This window comes from Oryzias latipes, chromosome 22 (assembly GCF_053564925.1).
Source record: "Oryzias latipes strain Hd-rR chromosome 22, Olatipes_Hd-rR_3.1".
NCBI classification, from domain to species: domain Eukaryota; kingdom Metazoa; phylum Chordata; class Actinopteri; order Beloniformes; family Adrianichthyidae; genus Oryzias; species Oryzias latipes.
In genome coordinates this window covers 20,467,814-20,484,018 of record NC_136258.1, presented here as the reverse complement: position 1 = coordinate 20,484,018, position 16,205 = coordinate 20,467,814, and the positions used below count along the sequence as shown (strand labels likewise).

The following is a 16,205-nucleotide window of genomic DNA, read 5'->3' as shown; positions in this document are numbered from 1 at the left end:
ATTCTAAAGAAAACCCCTCATATTTAATATACAGAGTTCTATTATGTAGGTGGTTTGAAAGCCATGCAACTGCATTTTCTGAATGTCCAATGCTAAGTAGTCTGTCCATATACACAGTGTGATCAACTGTGCGAAAGATTGTTAATAAAAAGTGAAGCAAGGTAATGCTGCTTACCAGGTGCCACAATGATATTATTTAACACCTTCATGGTAATTTTGATGGTACAACTAAGGTGTTTAAGAATAGAAATTCCCTGTATCTTGTGTAGTTAATCATAAGTTATGCTCTTCTATTTCAGATATGAAGTCTGAGGGACAGTCTGTTAATGTTTTTTAGTTAGAAAATATATAGGATTTTTTTTTTATATCTGACATAGATCAAGTCAATAATGAAATATTTGAAGAAAAAAAAGTCATTCTAGGTCATGTGATTTTTACCTGTTAAGTCAATGTGCAAAAGATAATGCATTCATTTTGCTATACCTTACATTTTTTGGGTAATATTCTACGTTTTTTGACTTTTATACATAATACAATTTTATCGATCACCCAACACAACCAAAGAACATACCTTAACTCTATGATCATCACAGCTCTATTACAGACTAAGTCTGATACCTAAAAGTAGAGGGTTCCTTTTTTACATAAAGGTATGTTAAATTGTTCACTTGTTTTTAATCCAGTTTGCGGTTCAAAGACCAACTTCAATGGTAACAGTGTTTTTAACATGTTCTTGTACCATTTTTTCTGACGATGAAATATTTCAAGGAAGTTCAGCTTAAAATAGCATTTCTGACTATGTCTTTATTAAAGTTGTTGTAAATCAGGAGCAGACAAAAAATTGGAAAACACATGTAGACGTGCTTGCAGACAATTAGATCCATGTATGTCTTTATTTTCCTAGACCGATCTGGCATCTGGATCAAAACTGTACTGCTGGAAAGCTCCAGTATTGATCGCTAATTTTGTTGCACCACTAATATTTGTTTGGGGTTTTGAAGGGCTGTAAACTAGCAGGAGAGTGTAAACAATGGAATGATGGGAAATTGGGGCAGGTTTACTCAATTTTGCCTAAAAATAATCCAAAGTAAAAGACCACTGGGAACACTTTTACAATAGAGCCAATTGTTAATAGGAGTGGGACTTTAACATGTGTGTGAAAATTTAGAAAATGCTAATTACAAATGTTATCATCGATAGTTAGATGTTAATCATTTTTCTCTAAATGGGAAATAACTTTGAAAGGAAACAAAACATTTGATTGGTGGGATCTTTGTGGTCAGAGAAGAGGGAGGCTGTTTGTGGTCAACAGATGCAAACTTGTGATATATAGAAGCTCTTCTTCTCCACCAACAGTCACACTTTCAGACCACTGATATCTGACAGACATGGAGTCCACCTCCGTACTTCTTCTGGCCGTCTTGGTGATATCAGGTGTGGTGTTTGATCTTTTCAGCCAGTGTAAAAACATCTCTATAGCTCGGTTTTCTGTCTGCCATTCCAGTTTCAGTTGCATCCTTTTTTTTTCTGTTTTCTTTCCTCCACAGTCTGGACAATAAGTGAAACAGGCCGGGTGACACTTGACGATGAAAACCAGCTGGAGGGCTCCGCGGAGGGGGTAATGTATCTGCCTTTAAACATTTGTGCTATTAGTAAATGTTCTGACGATCATCTCTAAATAACTGAGAGCTGGAAGAATTTATTTCTGTTGTAAAACCTCAAATACTTTGACCAAATTTAGAATCTGGGTTTTGCAAATGAGTTATTTCCATGCATCAATGTCAAGTTCTTTTTTACGTAAAAACTCAAATAAAAATAAGCAAAAATGAAGTAATCTCAATTTTTAAAAGCAGAGATTTTTAAAGTCTACATGTTAAAATTAAATTGAAACCCTCCCTAAATAAAATGTCAACTTTATAAAAGTGATCTCTAAATACTTTTGGTTGGCTTTTGCCTGTGAACATATATAATATTTTAAAGATGGGGATTCGTAACAAACAAGAAAGTGAGAAAAATGTTCTATTTTGGGAAGAATCACTACTTTAAGTATTTATTTTGCCACTCTGCTTTTATCAAAAGCTTCCAGGGATGTGCTGGGGGTGTAAGTGGATGCTGAAGAAGGTGAAGGCAGCTTTAGGAAACACCACCAAAGTGGAGGTAAAACATCTAAATCAGTGTTGAGCCTCGTGATCGTCAGGACAACCACTTCTTTTTGTCCCCACAGAAAATAAAATCTCAGCTCTTAAATGTTTGTGATAAAATTGGATTACTGCGATCTCAGTGCAAAAAATTTGTTGCAAAAAACCTTGATGTTCTAACTGAGGAGCTCACAACTACAGACGATGTGAGGACGATCTGCGTGAACGTGAGAGCGTGCAGGTGAGTGTTTGCCGGCCTCTGAGGTCCTCAGATTCTCTCCGTTACATTGAAATGGTTTTTATCATGTTTTTTATTTATCTTCAGGCCAAAGGAGCTACTAGATCTGACCCCCCTAAATGAAGAACCATTCATGGAGGTCAATTCCATCCCCTAAGATCGCAACTTTTTACAGCTTTAGAAATCTTTTGCAATAAAAATACATTCTGCGTAACCCTTGTGTTATCGTAGGCACTATAACGTTGGGAGTTGGGTCATCTAAACCCACTAGACCAGTGGTTCCCGAACTTTTTCTGCAGGGCCCCCCCACACTGACACAAACATACAAATCCTTTGTTTCTAGACTCCACCGCGCCCCCCAGTTTGGGAACCACTGCACTAAACAGTGCGCTGAACATTTTTTCCTTCAATGATTTGTGATTTTTACTGGTGTCCATGGATTACATAAAATCCTCTCTACCTTTATCCACGTTTGTCATGGTAGGAATAACACGTCAATGGTCATCTTGACCCCATAGGATAGCACAAGGGTTAAATTGCTTTGAATCAACCATTCTTTTTTGCATTTCTGTATTCGCGCTGATCACATTTTGCAAAGTCTTGACTGTAAACTGCATCCAACAGGTATTAAAGACCCACTTCGATAAAATTGTGTTTTTGGTCAATTTTTCTGCTCATTAGGACATATATAAATACAATTAAGCTCAAAAATGCATTTCTGAGTGTTTTGTTTATTTAAATTGTTGTGAAACAAGTAGATAAAAAGATGCAGTTTGAAAAAGATTGTATTTGTGACGCATTTTGGGCAACAAGCTTCCTGCTTCGAGCAAAACAGGGAGGGAAATGGGGTTGCTCCGCACCAACAGTCCCGCCCACAACTTGGGGTTTAAATTCTAAGGAAGTCCTGCCATTCTGCAGAAACTATGTCCAAAAAAACCACATAGGTTTTTGTACATTGGCTAAAAACAGGATATTTCATAATAAAAAAGTCCACTGGGAATGCTTTTAAAATCAAATCAAAATATGATCAGAGTGGATCTTCCAGGTGGTTTCTCCCAGAAAAACCTTTGAGTTGGAAAAAAGTTGGCTAAACTCGAAGCTCACTTGGGGAGTACATCCACAGATTTTTTTTTTAAATTCAAATAAATAAAACAAAAAAATTCACTATAACCATTTTTTGTCTTCAGGTTCAACATATGGAACAAGCAGAGATATTTGTGAACACGCAGAGATCGTATGAGGAAACAATCCTGAACAGACGTCTTTAGAAACCAGACTCCCAACAATCAAACTGGACATGAGCTCCTTTAATTGTTCTTTAATTCTGGTCACAATCATTGATTGGGTTGAGAACAGTCTTTACTTGTATAAATAAGGAAGGCAAAAACACTATAGAGATAACTTGATGGATTCCAAATATAAAAAACCATGATGAGATGATCATGTGGAGGCTGCAGCAGAAAGCAGGAATTTGGAGTTTCTGTCCAGGAAGCGTCCCTGTGGCTGACCCCTGTCCCAGATTTGCTTTAAGACGTCGCGGTCCAGTTTGTTGAGGCCCTGAGAGCAAAGATGGAGATCCTGGACCAGCTCCGCTAAATCCTCTAGGTCTGTACTGCTCCATGGGCCTGACACCTGACAACCTGCGGAAAAAAAAACAAAGCTTTGAAAACTGAGAACATGCAAAAAACAGGAAATGTATCCCCACTGTAATGACTTCTAGCACGTCACAAAAATCATAAAAAAGGTCAACAATGACACGAAACAAACATGTAGAGTTGCTTCTAAGTTCTGGCCGAGGCACACCTTTAAGGTTTAGAAGACTCAGCGGTCGGGAAGCCTCTCTCAAGGATGCGAGCAGGCAGTTAAGTCCCGCCGATGTCACAGACGGGTTTCCTGACAGGTCGAGGCTTGATAAGGTCGGACACGACAGCAGGCACCTTGAAAAAAAGAGAGTAGGAAACAAATCACGAAAAAACCCTTAAACATCATCTCACCCAGAAAACAAACAAAAGCAAACCTGGCTAAGGCGGAAACGCTGCTGTCAGTCAAGCCATTTGCTGCCAGACTCAGCTGGATGAGAGTACAGTCCTAATGGAAACAGAAGCACGAGGTACATCAGTCTGTTGTTTGATGTAAGGAAATAGTATTTTAACATGTTCTTGTGGCAGTTTCTGAATAAAGAAGACATATATGAAGAAAATGTAGCTTAAAATTACTTTTCAGAGTATTTCTTTATTCAAATTCATAAATTTCGTACCACCGGCGGGGGTGTGAGGAGCTGTAAACTAGTGGGAATGCGTGTAAATGGATAGGTGACGTAAGTGAGGGAGGGCTTACTTTCTAATGAACTCTTATCGCTCTGCAGAAACAACACAGTTTTTTTTATTTAGGCTAAAAACGGCATTATGATAATTAAGACCACTGGAAATGCCTTAAAAATAGATCAAAAGATGACCGGAGTGGGTCTTGAACACAACGCCGTGAGCTCACCTGGGTCAGGACTTTGGCGAGGTGTTCCAGTGCCGGGCCGTCTGTAAGACCTCTGCGGACAGCAGACAGGTCCAGGTGTGTGAGACAATGCAAGGGCAGAGTCTTCAGGACCAGCTCAAAGCCAGTGGAGCCCAGTGCATTGTGGGATAGGCATATAGATTTTAGATGGTCCGAAGCTAAAAGATAAAACATGCATAAATAAATGTCTCGTATTAGAGGTCCAGGTGGAGCTCAGTTCGAATGAATGGAAGGGGGGGGACAGAAGTCACCTGCAAGAGCGCCAGCGAGCAGCAGGCGATGCTGCTGCAGGAAACGAGCGGTGAGGCCGCAGGCCTGCAGAGACAGCTTGGTAAGCAGGGGGCATCTGGACAGCAGACAGGACAGAGACTCGGACACACCGTCCCCCAGAGGGTTCATGCTGAGATCCAGCTCCTCCAGACACTGCAAGAGCGAGACGCGTGAGGTCATCAGAACAGAAAAGCACGTCAATTCAGATTCGTGTAAAAGCAGGATTCTTCATTTCTTCTGTTAATATCTCTACACAAAAGAGTTTCTGTTCATCTTTAAATCAGTTCCATCTAAATATCCTAAGGAAAACCCAAAATGGAATAGAATTTTTCCCCTAATTTCTAGTTTAAATATCTTTTTCCCATAATACAAGACAAAGCTAACTTACAAGTTACCTTTCAGTACAAATTTTAAAGAATTTTGAGACAATAAATCTTGAAAACATCTTATTCTAATGAATATTTCTACAGGACTTTTTTTTTTTTTTTTTACTTATAATACTTTAGGTTTTATCTGTGAATGGTGAAAAGTTTTTTTCAAGAAAGAGGTTTAGTTATTTAGGGAAACTGAGGTTTTACTTGATTTTTTTTTACTAATTTACAGCAAATTAAAAAAGCATCAACTTAAAATGTGTAATTGTGAATGACTATGGTCTAGAAATAAGACGGTTAAACCGTTGTAGATCCTAAAAGATTTATTTAGGGGGGAAAGGTAAAAATATGACTACTTTATTATCTTTTAGCAAAACCCTTATTTTGAGACATAAGATTTCCAATTGCCAGATTAAATTACATTAGTGCAAGTGTTTATGTTTTCTAAATTTAATTCCGTCTTACAGAGGCAGGACATCACAACTTATTTAAGAAATCTTACAAATTCCACCAAATCCATTGATGGATTTTTTTTCACCTAAAACATGTGAATTTTTAAAAGCTTTTATTGAAAGAGACCTTTTTTCTAGTGTAAAGGTGATGAGTTTACCTAATTCAGATCATATTCAGATATATTTCTTAGTGTCGGATGCTGACATGTGGGGTTTACCGGAAATGCAGAATGGCTTTGTCCCTTCAGAGCATCCACGGCCTTTTCCAGCCCCTCTCCCGTCACGGAATTGGCAGAAATGTCCAGCAGTCGGAGTCGGGGCGTGGTGGCTGCCGCAGCTACCAGTTCAGGAAACAGGGTGTCAGATAGGCGATTGCCGGAGAGGCGCAGCTCGGTGAGGTTGTCTTGGAGCTTGAGGGCTCGCAGGAGCGGGTTAAGGGAAGAGGGAGACAAACTGAGGCCGCACAGCGACACCGATGAGCTGCCGTCCTGAGCCTCGCACAGCCGGGTCACGCGCCTGTTCTCATCTGAGGAGAGACGCTGGTGTCACTTGAGGACAGCAAAACTCAGCAGAAGTGCGTTTGTGTGTGCGCTCACCCACTGACAGACTCTGGCAGGCCTTCTTGTAGCGCTCAGGGAGGGGAGGCAGATCCCAGGAGCAGACTTCAGCCAGAACCTTCGGCGCAAAGCGCGGCACACAGCTTCAGTCAAACAAACTAGAATGACTGTATTTCAAGACTGATTGGCTCACCTCTTCATTGGTTTGCAGGACGGACAGTAGCGGGTCCTGGGGGGAGAGCAGGGCGCCTTCTTTCTGCAGCGAGAGGCGAGGCAGGAGCCCACATTTCTGGTAGTAGCGCTGAGCCGCCTGCTCGCATAGCCACCACACGGTTACCGCCTCACTGGAACAACACGGGTCACACGTTAGTTCACCAAAAGAAACACTGACGGCGGAGGATCAGTGCTGTTCAAACTGATGAAGTGTAAAAATTTGACTGGGACCTTTGTGGGACGGGGATGAGGAACACGTCCTCCTGGACCCTGACTCTCATTCTGATTGGAGGAGGCAGACATGCAGGCATGGAGGCCGCCGCAGACGGTGCTGGAAGCTGCAACAACATGAGGAGAAAATGAACACCAGCTCTATGTGCACAATGTTGATTTAGCTATAAAATGCTGTTTTGAGTGATTTGATTTTTATTTAGATTAAAAAAAACAGATTTTATTTTTTTGTTAACCAAGCCCGCACTACTAATGTATCGTTTGCCAGTTCAAGATGGCGGCCTCTTCCCAAGGTCAAAGGTCAACGAAACTTTGGTTGCAGTTGTACAGTCAATCTAGTGGCATGTGTGTGAAATTTCATGAAGATCCCTCAAAGAAACATTTTTTTCTAACAATATTGTGTGAAAAATCACCAAATTTTCACACTTTGTCATAAATTGACTGCCAAGCTGGAGGTTCTCTGGCCATCCCATAATTTCACGTCCTCTGGATATCCTAAACATGTGTGTTTTTTGTTTCATTTGTGGATTTTGAAATATTTTTTGAGCCCCATAAGGAGATTTTGGCCCCATTCATTTTCACCAGATTCTAGACATGTGCAAAGAATTGCGAAAACCATATGGTCCCTCCAGGACAGCTGCACGACATTAACATACATAATTCAAGGATATTAAAGGTGTTGAAGCTTTAATTGCAGGTGAAACAGGGACTTCACCCTCTCATGTATAACAAATAGTTCTTAGAGTACCTTCACAGGTAAAGAAAAGCCATTTGTTTACGAAAAGTGTGCATTCCTAACCTGAATGTGTACTTGTGGAGGCGGTGAGGGCGTCTCCGCCATGAAGTCCTCATCTGCAACGGTGGGGCTGAGCGGCCTGCTCACCTCACGGCGACCTAACCTGACCATCCCCGGCATCTGCGTCATTTTGACCTGATGAGGCTTCGGCACGCCGTTCCGTCTCTGGGAGAGGCTGCGGCTGGAGGAGGAGGAGGAGGACGAAGAGGAGGAGGTGGTCACTGCAGGACAGAAGAGATAAATATCCGGGCATTTGGACATCATTCCAAAATCATGACGATAAAACGAAAAAAAATCACAGGAGCTTGACTCTGTACCTTTGCTGGCAGGTTCTGAGATGAATTGCTTGTTTTGATTTTTCACAGAAGTTTCTTCTCCGTTGGACTCCCTGAGTCTCCTCTTCTTCTTCGGCTGCATTTCCCCCACATCGTCTTCCAGCCAATCGTCAGCCACATACTCATCCTCTGGTACCAGCGCCGATCTGCTGCCGGATGAGGCGGCGGCGCTGGCAGATAACTGAGGCTGTGAGTGAGCATAGAGACGCGTTTTGGCGCTGCCTAACCCACGGATGGCGCTGTGGTACTCCTCCCGACCGAACACGGACGGAGCAGGGTTATTTTCTCGCGCCGAGCTTGCCACTGCGGCGGTCTCCTGGTTGTTCTGACTGGGGGCTGCTGGGTGAGGATGTCTGGGACGGACGGGTCGCAGAGGGCTGACTGGACAGTCGCTGTCATCTGAGCTGCTGCTGCTGTCAATCTATAGCAAATAATCTGTTATAATCTGGGATCATCAATGTGGTCATTGCTGAACAATTTTCCCGCTTTACCCCGTACAGAAGAGCCGTCTCTGCTCCTCTGGCTCTGTGCCTCAGAGATGAGCCAAAATTCTGCCGCCGTTTGGGGCTGATGGGTACCGCTCTCCCGGTCCTAGAACAGTCTTGGCTTGAAGAACAGCTCCCCCTAGAGGCGGAAAGAGGCTCAGAGTTCTCCGCATCGAACAGCTGGCTGTCCTGCAGGGCGTCGAAAGGCTTGGCTGGGGCCGGAGCTGCTGGTACTGCAGTGGTTGGAGACAGAGAACAGTTCCAGAGCACAGACGGACGCGGCGGACATGACGAACGATTGTGAGAGATGTACCTCCACCAGCCAGCGCCTTCCTGAGGAGCTTCTCCGTGGCTGCACACTCCTGCCGGGTGTCATCGTCCAGCTCTCTGCTGTAGGTCCTCTGCCACTTACGCAGGGTGTCCAAAGCGGTTTCCCCCTAAAAAGCAAAAAAAATATATTTATTATTACATCATTTTAAGTGACAACAGTAGCTTTTTTTAAGCAGAAAATCTAAATTACATTTAAAAATGGCTTCCTTTTTACTTACTATTCATTTCTCACATAGGAAAAAATGATAGAAATGTTTAAAAAGTGGAAAAGAGGTTTTCTGCCATTATAGATGTTAAGCACAGAAAGATTTTATCCAAGAGTTATTTTATTATTACATATCCACAGGGTCACGTTTGTGCGAGGAATCAGTGACCCAAACACATCAAAAAGGGTTTAAAGATTTTTGTAAAAAGGAACTTAAAAAAAATTCAAAGAAAGGAAAGTTTTGTGATAAGGCCCCCCTAATGTCCAACACATGAAAAGACATTTTAGAGCAGATCAGTGGACATTTTTTTTATGCTTTGGAATAAAATCCAGAGAATCTGGATTTATACACAATTCAAGGGTAATTGACCTAATTTGCGCATTTTATCAAATCAATGGTTAGTAATTTATTTACTTCAGCACAAATACTAAAATCCTTCCACAATAACGCATTTAGTTAAGGTAAGAGTTGTAGTAAAACAACCAAAGGTGGGGTTTTTCATCCATTGTGAGAAATAGACAGTTAAAAAAAATAAAAACAGTTTTAAACTCAAAATCTACAATTTGAACTAGGAAGAATTGATGGATATTGACATTTAAAAAAAAGTTTAAAAAATTAATTTAAGAAACACTAAAAATGTTTAATCAAATTTAAATTAAAGTTTAAAATATAACAGCTTCCGTTTTGCGTTTTTCAACTTTTGTTTTTTGTTTGTTATCTTCTTCACTTTCTCCATTTACAGCTTAAATTCTGAATTTTCGTAAAACACAAAGAGAAAATTAAAGTCAAAAAATTTGGGACAATAAAACAGGATTGAGAAAATAAATGGCCTTATTTCTTATTTTATCTTGTTTCTTTGATTATCAGTTAGTATCAAGTTCTTGGTTATTTTTTTTATCGCTATTGCAGAATTTCAAGGACATTTTTAACCAAAAAACAAAATCTTTGATGTAAACGTTTTCAAATATTTTTAGATTCCTAATTAAGGTCCGATAAAAACAAAGAAAAATGGTGAAAATATTTAAAAGAAGGCAAAAAATGAACCTAATGTAAAAAGAAATTAGGGATAAATAATTAATAGGCTGCCAAAATATACAGATGTGATTATTATCAGCTGATATTATTTTTTCATATTTAAATCTTACCTTTAACACCTAAAAAGTGAATGCCTTTCCTTAGTATACGCGTGTCAAACAAGTTCCTACTGGAAAAATATTACATTTACAGACGCTATGCTGACAAATTTACAGAAAAGCTAACTTGTAAATCAAAAAAGGATGACGTGTTTTCCTTTTGACATAAATGTAAAAAGCTTTTCTTGGGGAGTTTTTCAGTTGACTCTGCAGGAGGTTTTTCTGAGCTCAAAAATTAAATAAGGATTACAGGGATCATGCTGACAAATCACAGCAGGAGGGAAATGATGTGGAACATCACAGGGAATAATAAATTAAAAAAGGAAAAAACGATGCAACAATGCTGTAATAAATCCGACACAAAAAGTGCAGGAATCGCAATAGAAAGTGGTTCATTCATCTTGAATTGGAAGCTTTTAGGCGCTTTTGCTTTATGGTTTCATATGGGGGTTTAAAAAAAAAACAAAAAAGAAAATGCGCACTAACACACCTTAGAGTTCTGCAGTGTGACCGCGGCTCCTCGCTCCACCAACAGCCTTGCAACTCGAAAGTTGCCACACGTGAGGGCGTCGTGCAGAGGAGTCACCCCCTCGCACAGGGGGCCGCCGGCGTCGTTGATGTTTGCCCCTCGCTCCAGCAGCACAGCAACAACGTCTGTACGAGAGACACAAGCCAAATGCTCAAAACGCAGGAAAAGCACCAGCAGGAAAAAAAGACTTCAGAGAATTCGTTACCATAGTGACCATGGTTGCAGGCTTCATGTAGGGGGGTCCACCCGCAGTAGTCCCTGGGGTTCACCGGGTGACCCTATCAGAAAAATAACTTTTGCTTTCAGTACATTTTTTTTTCCATAAAACTTTCTTTGGTCTTTGCAGACATTTTGTACGACGGAACAACGGAGTATTACAAAAAAAATACATCAAAATGAACTGCGGGAAGAAAGTCATAAAAGCCTGAGACAAAAGTCCAAAATTTACGAGGATAGTGTTGCAAAATCATGAGAAAAAAATTCATTTACAAATTTTACATATAGCCATGGTTTTTCCAAGATAAGGTTGGTTAGTTTATCATTAGAATCTACGACCCATAATGCATTTGTTACTCCTATCTTGCCGATGGCGTCAATGACGCGCCTGTCGAAAACCCACAAGGGTCCAGTCAATTCTTTTCAATCACTACACAAAAATATGATGTTGACTCACTAAAAGACTCAATATTTCCTAATATGTGAAAGCAGTGCTGAAGTTACTGCTTACAAGGCGCTCTGATATCTGTAATACTAAAACACAATATTGGTTCTTTTTTTGTTGTTAATATTTGTCTTAGTAAACAGCCATTTGCCTCATAAATGTATTACTTTAACCTCTTAAATTCAAGTTATAACTTAAGAAATTATAACTTTATTCTTGTAAAAATTATCATTTTTTTCTCATAATTTTAAGACTTCATTCTTGTACTTTTTTTAACTTCTTTCCTAAATAATGTTATGACGTTATTCTCATAAAATTATAACTTTGTTATAATTTGATGTCTTTGTTCTTTTCAATTTTGGAATTTTTTCTCATTTTGTTACAACTTTATTTTTGGAAAATTAAACAAATTTTCTCATAATTCTCCGACTTTATTCTTGTAATTATTTAAATTTTATTTTCTCATTATTTTATGATTTATTCTTGTGCAATTTTATCTTTTTTTCCTCATAATGTTACTATTTTTTTCTCGTAAAATTAAGAATTTCCTCACAATGTTACAACTTTATTCCTGTTGAATTACAACTATTTTCTCAAAGTTTTATTCTCGTAAATTTTGGACTTTTCTTTTCTTAATCTTATGAATTTCTTTTCATACAATTGCAACTTAATTTTCCCACTTTTTTCTCGTTAATTTATTTATGTTTATGTTGGCACTAATACCTGATTTATTTCCAGGTGAAAAAGTTTTTCATCCAAACAAAAAAGTAGCCAGTTTTTTGCTCACCTGTTCAATCAGGTATTGAACCTGCTTCAAGTTTCCATCTATACATGCTCTGTGGAGAGACGTCTCTCCCTTTTCATTCCTCTTGTTCCACTGAAGTGTTGAAAAGGTTTAAACAGATCAGATTGGGATGATTTATTTTAAAAAGGGGGAGAAAAAAATGGCTGCTGCCTCACCCTTCCTGTCCTCCTTTTTCCCGAGACCATCTTCTCGTAACCCTCTAGATCCTCATCTGCAGATTAGTCCCGTTAGGCAAACATGAAACCGACAAAAGTTAGGATTGATCGTTGCTCAGAGTGAGCTCCGCGTTGGTACCTGAGTCTGACAGAAGGACGTCACTGTCATCCAAAGGTTCACTGTTGTCCATCTCCTCTTCGTCCTCCTCTTCACCATCACTCCCATCTGGGTTCCAGCCCTCAGAGGCACACAGCTCCTGCAGCCTCGCTTCAGTGTCACCAGCAGTCGCCGCGCCGCTTCGCCTCTGATACGCCAGCCAAAGTCTCAGCACTCGTTTCTGCAGGTCAGTTGTGCGTTGCATGAATTTGATTTTCTTCTCCCCTCTAATACTGCATTTGAAACACATTTTTCCTACTATTTCAAGATTTGTTTTGCCTAATTTCTGACTCACTTGCAGTCTTTTGAGCTCTGCCACCTGAGCACACCTGAGCGCAGAGCTGTAGCTGCTCTCAACGCCCTCAAGGGGGCAGCCACTGTCCTCCTGACTTGCTGCGATGTTCAGCCATGTTTTACACTCCTGACAGACAGACAGACAGACAGACAGACAGACAGACAGGCAGGCAGGCAGGCAGGCAGACAGACAGACAGACAGACAGACAGACAGACAGACAGACAGACAGACAGACAGACAGACAGGCAGACAGACAGGTAAAGATCAGGCAGTCATCTCCAACACGTTTAAGGTTTTTGGTTATTATTTTCTTCTCCCTTTTTATCCACTTTTTCAAAAAAGAAACTCAACTGTGGGGCAAAATCAGGATTAGCTTAAAGAGAAAAGAAAAACAGACAGTACATTTGAAAAAAAAACAATATTTAACAGCTTCAAACACGAAAATACATATTGTTAAATTGAAAAAATATTGATTTTTTGTAAATAAATTGTAAAATTCAAAAAGATAAATATTCCCTATTTGAAGAAATACAGAACTGAAAAAATAAACTATACACATAAAACTGTTAGATGAAAAAAAATGTTTATTTGTAACAGCTGTTTTTTTGAATTTTCAACTTTTTTTTTTTTTTGCTTTCTTTCTCTAATTCCTTTTCATCCCTCAAACTACAATATCAATTCAGAGTTTTCATTTTTGGAGTCGATCCAACAAATAAAATGAGGACTAAAAAGAGGAGGAAAAAAACACATTTTGAAAAAGTTTAAAATACAGAAAAGCAGCTGTTTTACAAAAAATGTGTTTGATTTGGTAACAGTTTTAGATTTATAGTTGTTTTTTTTAAAAGGTTTTTAGTATTTCTTTCATTCAATTTTTTTTTTCAAATTTACAATATTTCTTTCCAGATTACAATGTGTGCTTTCAAATATAAAACTGTTTCCAATGATACAATGTGGTTTTTCAATACCTTTAAAGACCAACTCTGATCATCTTTAGAACTATTGAAAAAGCTTAGTGGTCTTTTAATTATAATTTGGTTGTTTTTAGCCCAAATTTAAAAAATACTAGTAGAAATTAACCTCTGAGTTGTGTTTCTTTAAATATCTCCTCCATCATCAGACAAATGCCACAAAAACAAAATTTTCCTTGGAGTGTGTCTGTAAACCGATCTTGATTTGACCCCACAGTGGAGTTTCACACCCACCTCGACAGAATTTCCCTGTCGTAAAGCCAGCTCCTTCCTGTAGTGCTCCACCGCTTTGCCGTGCCGCCTCAGATCCGTGTACGTGGCGGCTAGAGAGACGTGGATGACGGCCAGTTCCCTGGCAGGCTTTCCCATCTCTTCAGCTCCCTTCAGCTAAACCACAAAAGATTGTTTTTTTAGTTTTTTAATAAAGTGTAAGAGACGGCCTGAACGAACGTGTTCAGCGTTCATCTTTTGCTGTTTCTCACTTGAGCTTGGTAGGCATCCACAGCTTTGCTGTAGCATCCGACCTTACAGCAAAGGTCCCCCAGCTGCTCCGCCAGCTCCACGGCCTGACGAGGGCCCAGCCTCTTGCCCTGATCTTCACCCAAGTCTTCCTCTAATTTACAACCCCGGTCAGCTGAGGAGAAAAACACTTTTTTGCTGAGATAAAGAGAAATACTTTCAACGGCCAGAGCGAGCGGATGGAAAACTCTTACCGTATTTGAAGGCTTTCTTTACAGCCATTCTGTCCTGTGGTTGCTGGGATCCCAGCTGGAGGGCCTTCTTCAAGGATCGTCTGGCTGCTACAAAATCCCCGAGAGACAGCTGCACCTGCTCACAGCCATTTGCAGCATGAACTACTCAGACCTGTAAAGCCACAGCTGCGGGGAGCAGCGGAGGTGACAGTACCTTGCCGATGCAGTGAAAGCACTCGCTCTCAATGAATTTATCCTTCATCTTCCTGGCGCACTCTTTGGCCTGCTCCAAGCACCGCACGGCGTTGGAGTGCTCGCCGTTACGGAAATAGATGTTACCCAGGTTGAAGTTTGCCCGGTAGAGATCCTCCAGCAGCTGGCTCTTTCTTTGGAAAGTCAGAAGAAAAGGGAAAGGATCGCTGACAACCCATCAGGGATGCACGACAACACACCCGACGTTTGGTTTGTTCTTACACGGCAATGAAGACGCTGCGTCGGATGAACTCGCTGCAATGTTTGGACTCCCCCAGGTGATCACAGACGATACCCAGATTGAGGAAAAGACGAGCTTTCATCTCAGCGATTTCTCTGTCGGGGACAGTCCCTGCAGGTTGCAAAAGAAAAAAGATTATGACAAATCCTCCATATTCGATAGTTCTTGCAAAAATAGAAACGAACCAGTGCAGACCTCCCAAACGCTCATCCACAATAGCCAGACTCTTCCTGAAAGCATCCTCTGCCTTCTTCAAGCTGCTCTTGGATTGGTCGGATTCATAACGAAAGAGGTAGGTTCGACCGATGGTGGCTAGAGCTCGTTGCACCTCAGCGTGATCGCCTACAGAGTGAGCCAAGTCCAGATGACACTGCTGATGCTGGAGGGATTCAATCACACACACACAGATCCATGATGGGGTCTGAAACCTGACCGTCATCCTTTGTTCCTCAGGTTTACTCACTTTCAGAGCAGCTTTGATGTTCCCCATCTCTGCATAGCATTCTCCTATCTTGCGGTTTGCCACAGCTCGTCCGATCACATCATCCAAGCTCTCGGACAGAGACAGCTCCTGCTGATGTTCTCTGATGGCTGCCTCATAATCACCTACAACATATGGAAAAACTTGCAATAACACACAAGCATGAAGAAAAACAAGGGTCCTAAACGGCTAAGTTGGAGTTGATCAAAGCTGAATACCATTCCTGGACAGCAGCTCTCCCAGCTGGTTGCAGATGTTGGCTTCTTCTTTTAGGTTGTTGCTAGCTTGAGCTTTACTTTTAGCTTTCTGCAGCTCTGCGAGCGGAAATCAAAACAAGTCAGTTGACGCACGCGCCCTTTAGCAAGAGCAAAACTTTAACAAGTTAGCGATACTTACGCTTGATCTCCCGCGAGGAGCTCATTTTCGTTCTCCTCACCAGTAAGGCAGCTTCACTTAGCGCCACTAAACTACCGCCAGTTCGCACATTAATCGATCAGACGTTTCTCTTCATTTAAATGTCAGGGTTTTGGTCTATCCTCTGTCGTTTCTCAATCACATGCGTGTCCAATCCTGCGTGATTATTAGCAAGAAAAACAAATTCGCACATCAAACACGTATGAATATTTGCCTGTTTTTAGCTTCGATTACACAAAACAATTCCGATCGGCCCGCCAGGAAAAAGCGTCAGCCGATCCTTTTAGAAGGA

The 16,205-nt window shown here is 40.7% G+C and overlaps 2 protein-coding genes across 2 annotated transcripts; one reads left to right on the top strand and one right to left on the bottom strand.

The window, feature by feature from the left end:
* Positions 1-1,255: 1,255 nt before the first annotated feature.
* On the top strand, positions 1,256-2,682 carry gnly (granulysin). Its single transcript, XM_004082250.5, has 5 exons — positions 1,256-1,434; positions 1,548-1,618; positions 2,080-2,157; positions 2,225-2,379; positions 2,464-2,682. The coding sequence occupies exons 1-5, from the start codon at positions 1,389-1,391 to the stop codon at positions 2,531-2,533; spliced, it is 420 nt and encodes a 139-aa protein (XP_004082298.1). The 5' UTR covers positions 1,256-1,388; the 3' UTR covers positions 2,534-2,682.
* A 986-nt stretch (positions 2,683-3,668) lies between these two features.
* Positions 3,669-16,199, bottom strand: tonsl (tonsoku-like, DNA repair protein). Its single transcript, XM_004082521.5, has 28 exons — positions 15,896-16,199; positions 15,718-15,813; positions 15,482-15,624; positions 15,214-15,397; positions 15,000-15,129; positions 14,740-14,911; positions 14,547-14,661; positions 14,316-14,467; positions 14,068-14,220; positions 12,866-12,991; positions 12,553-12,751; positions 12,414-12,469; positions 12,241-12,330; positions 10,998-11,070; positions 10,754-10,917; positions 8,908-9,031; positions 8,601-8,827; positions 8,092-8,530; positions 7,778-7,995; positions 6,979-7,085; positions 6,728-6,878; positions 6,574-6,652; positions 6,196-6,503; positions 5,136-5,307; positions 4,867-5,042; positions 4,394-4,464; positions 4,180-4,313; positions 3,669-4,016 (listed from the first exon to the last, which is right to left on the bottom strand). Exons 1-28 carry the CDS (start codon positions 15,918-15,920, stop codon positions 3,817-3,819), a joined length of 4,284 nt encoding a protein of 1,427 aa, XP_004082569.1. The 5' UTR covers positions 15,921-16,199; the 3' UTR covers positions 3,669-3,816.
* Between the last annotated feature and the right edge of the window lie 6 nt (positions 16,200-16,205).

What these genes read in the sequence shown, in the direction of transcription:
- tonsl (XM_004082521.5), bottom strand. Translation starts at nt 15,920, where the DNA reads ATGAGCTCCTCGCGGGAGATCAAGC. An exon ending in GAAGGCGCTGGCTGGTGGAG is followed by an intron (nt 8,828 to 8,907) that starts GTACATCTCTCA and finishes CAACCACTGCAG; the next exon opens with TACCAGCAGCTCCGGCCCCA. An exon ending in TCCTGCAAACCAATGAAGAG is followed by an intron (nt 6,653 to 6,727) that starts GTGAGCCAATCA and finishes TTTGCGCCGAAG; the next exon opens with GTTCTGGCTGAAGTCTGCTC.
- gnly (XM_004082250.5), top strand. Translation starts at nt 1,389, where the DNA reads ATGGAGTCCACCTCCGTACTTCTTCTGGCCGTCTTGGTGATATCAG. An exon ending in TGGAGGGCTCCGCGGAGGGG is followed by an intron (nt 1,619 to 2,079) that starts GTAATGTATCTG and finishes TTTTATCAAAAG; the next exon opens with CTTCCAGGGATGTGCTGGGG. An exon ending in GAAACACCACCAAAGTGGAG is followed by an intron (nt 2,158 to 2,224) that starts GTAAAACATCTA and finishes TTGTCCCCACAG; the next exon opens with AAAATAAAATCTCAGCTCTT.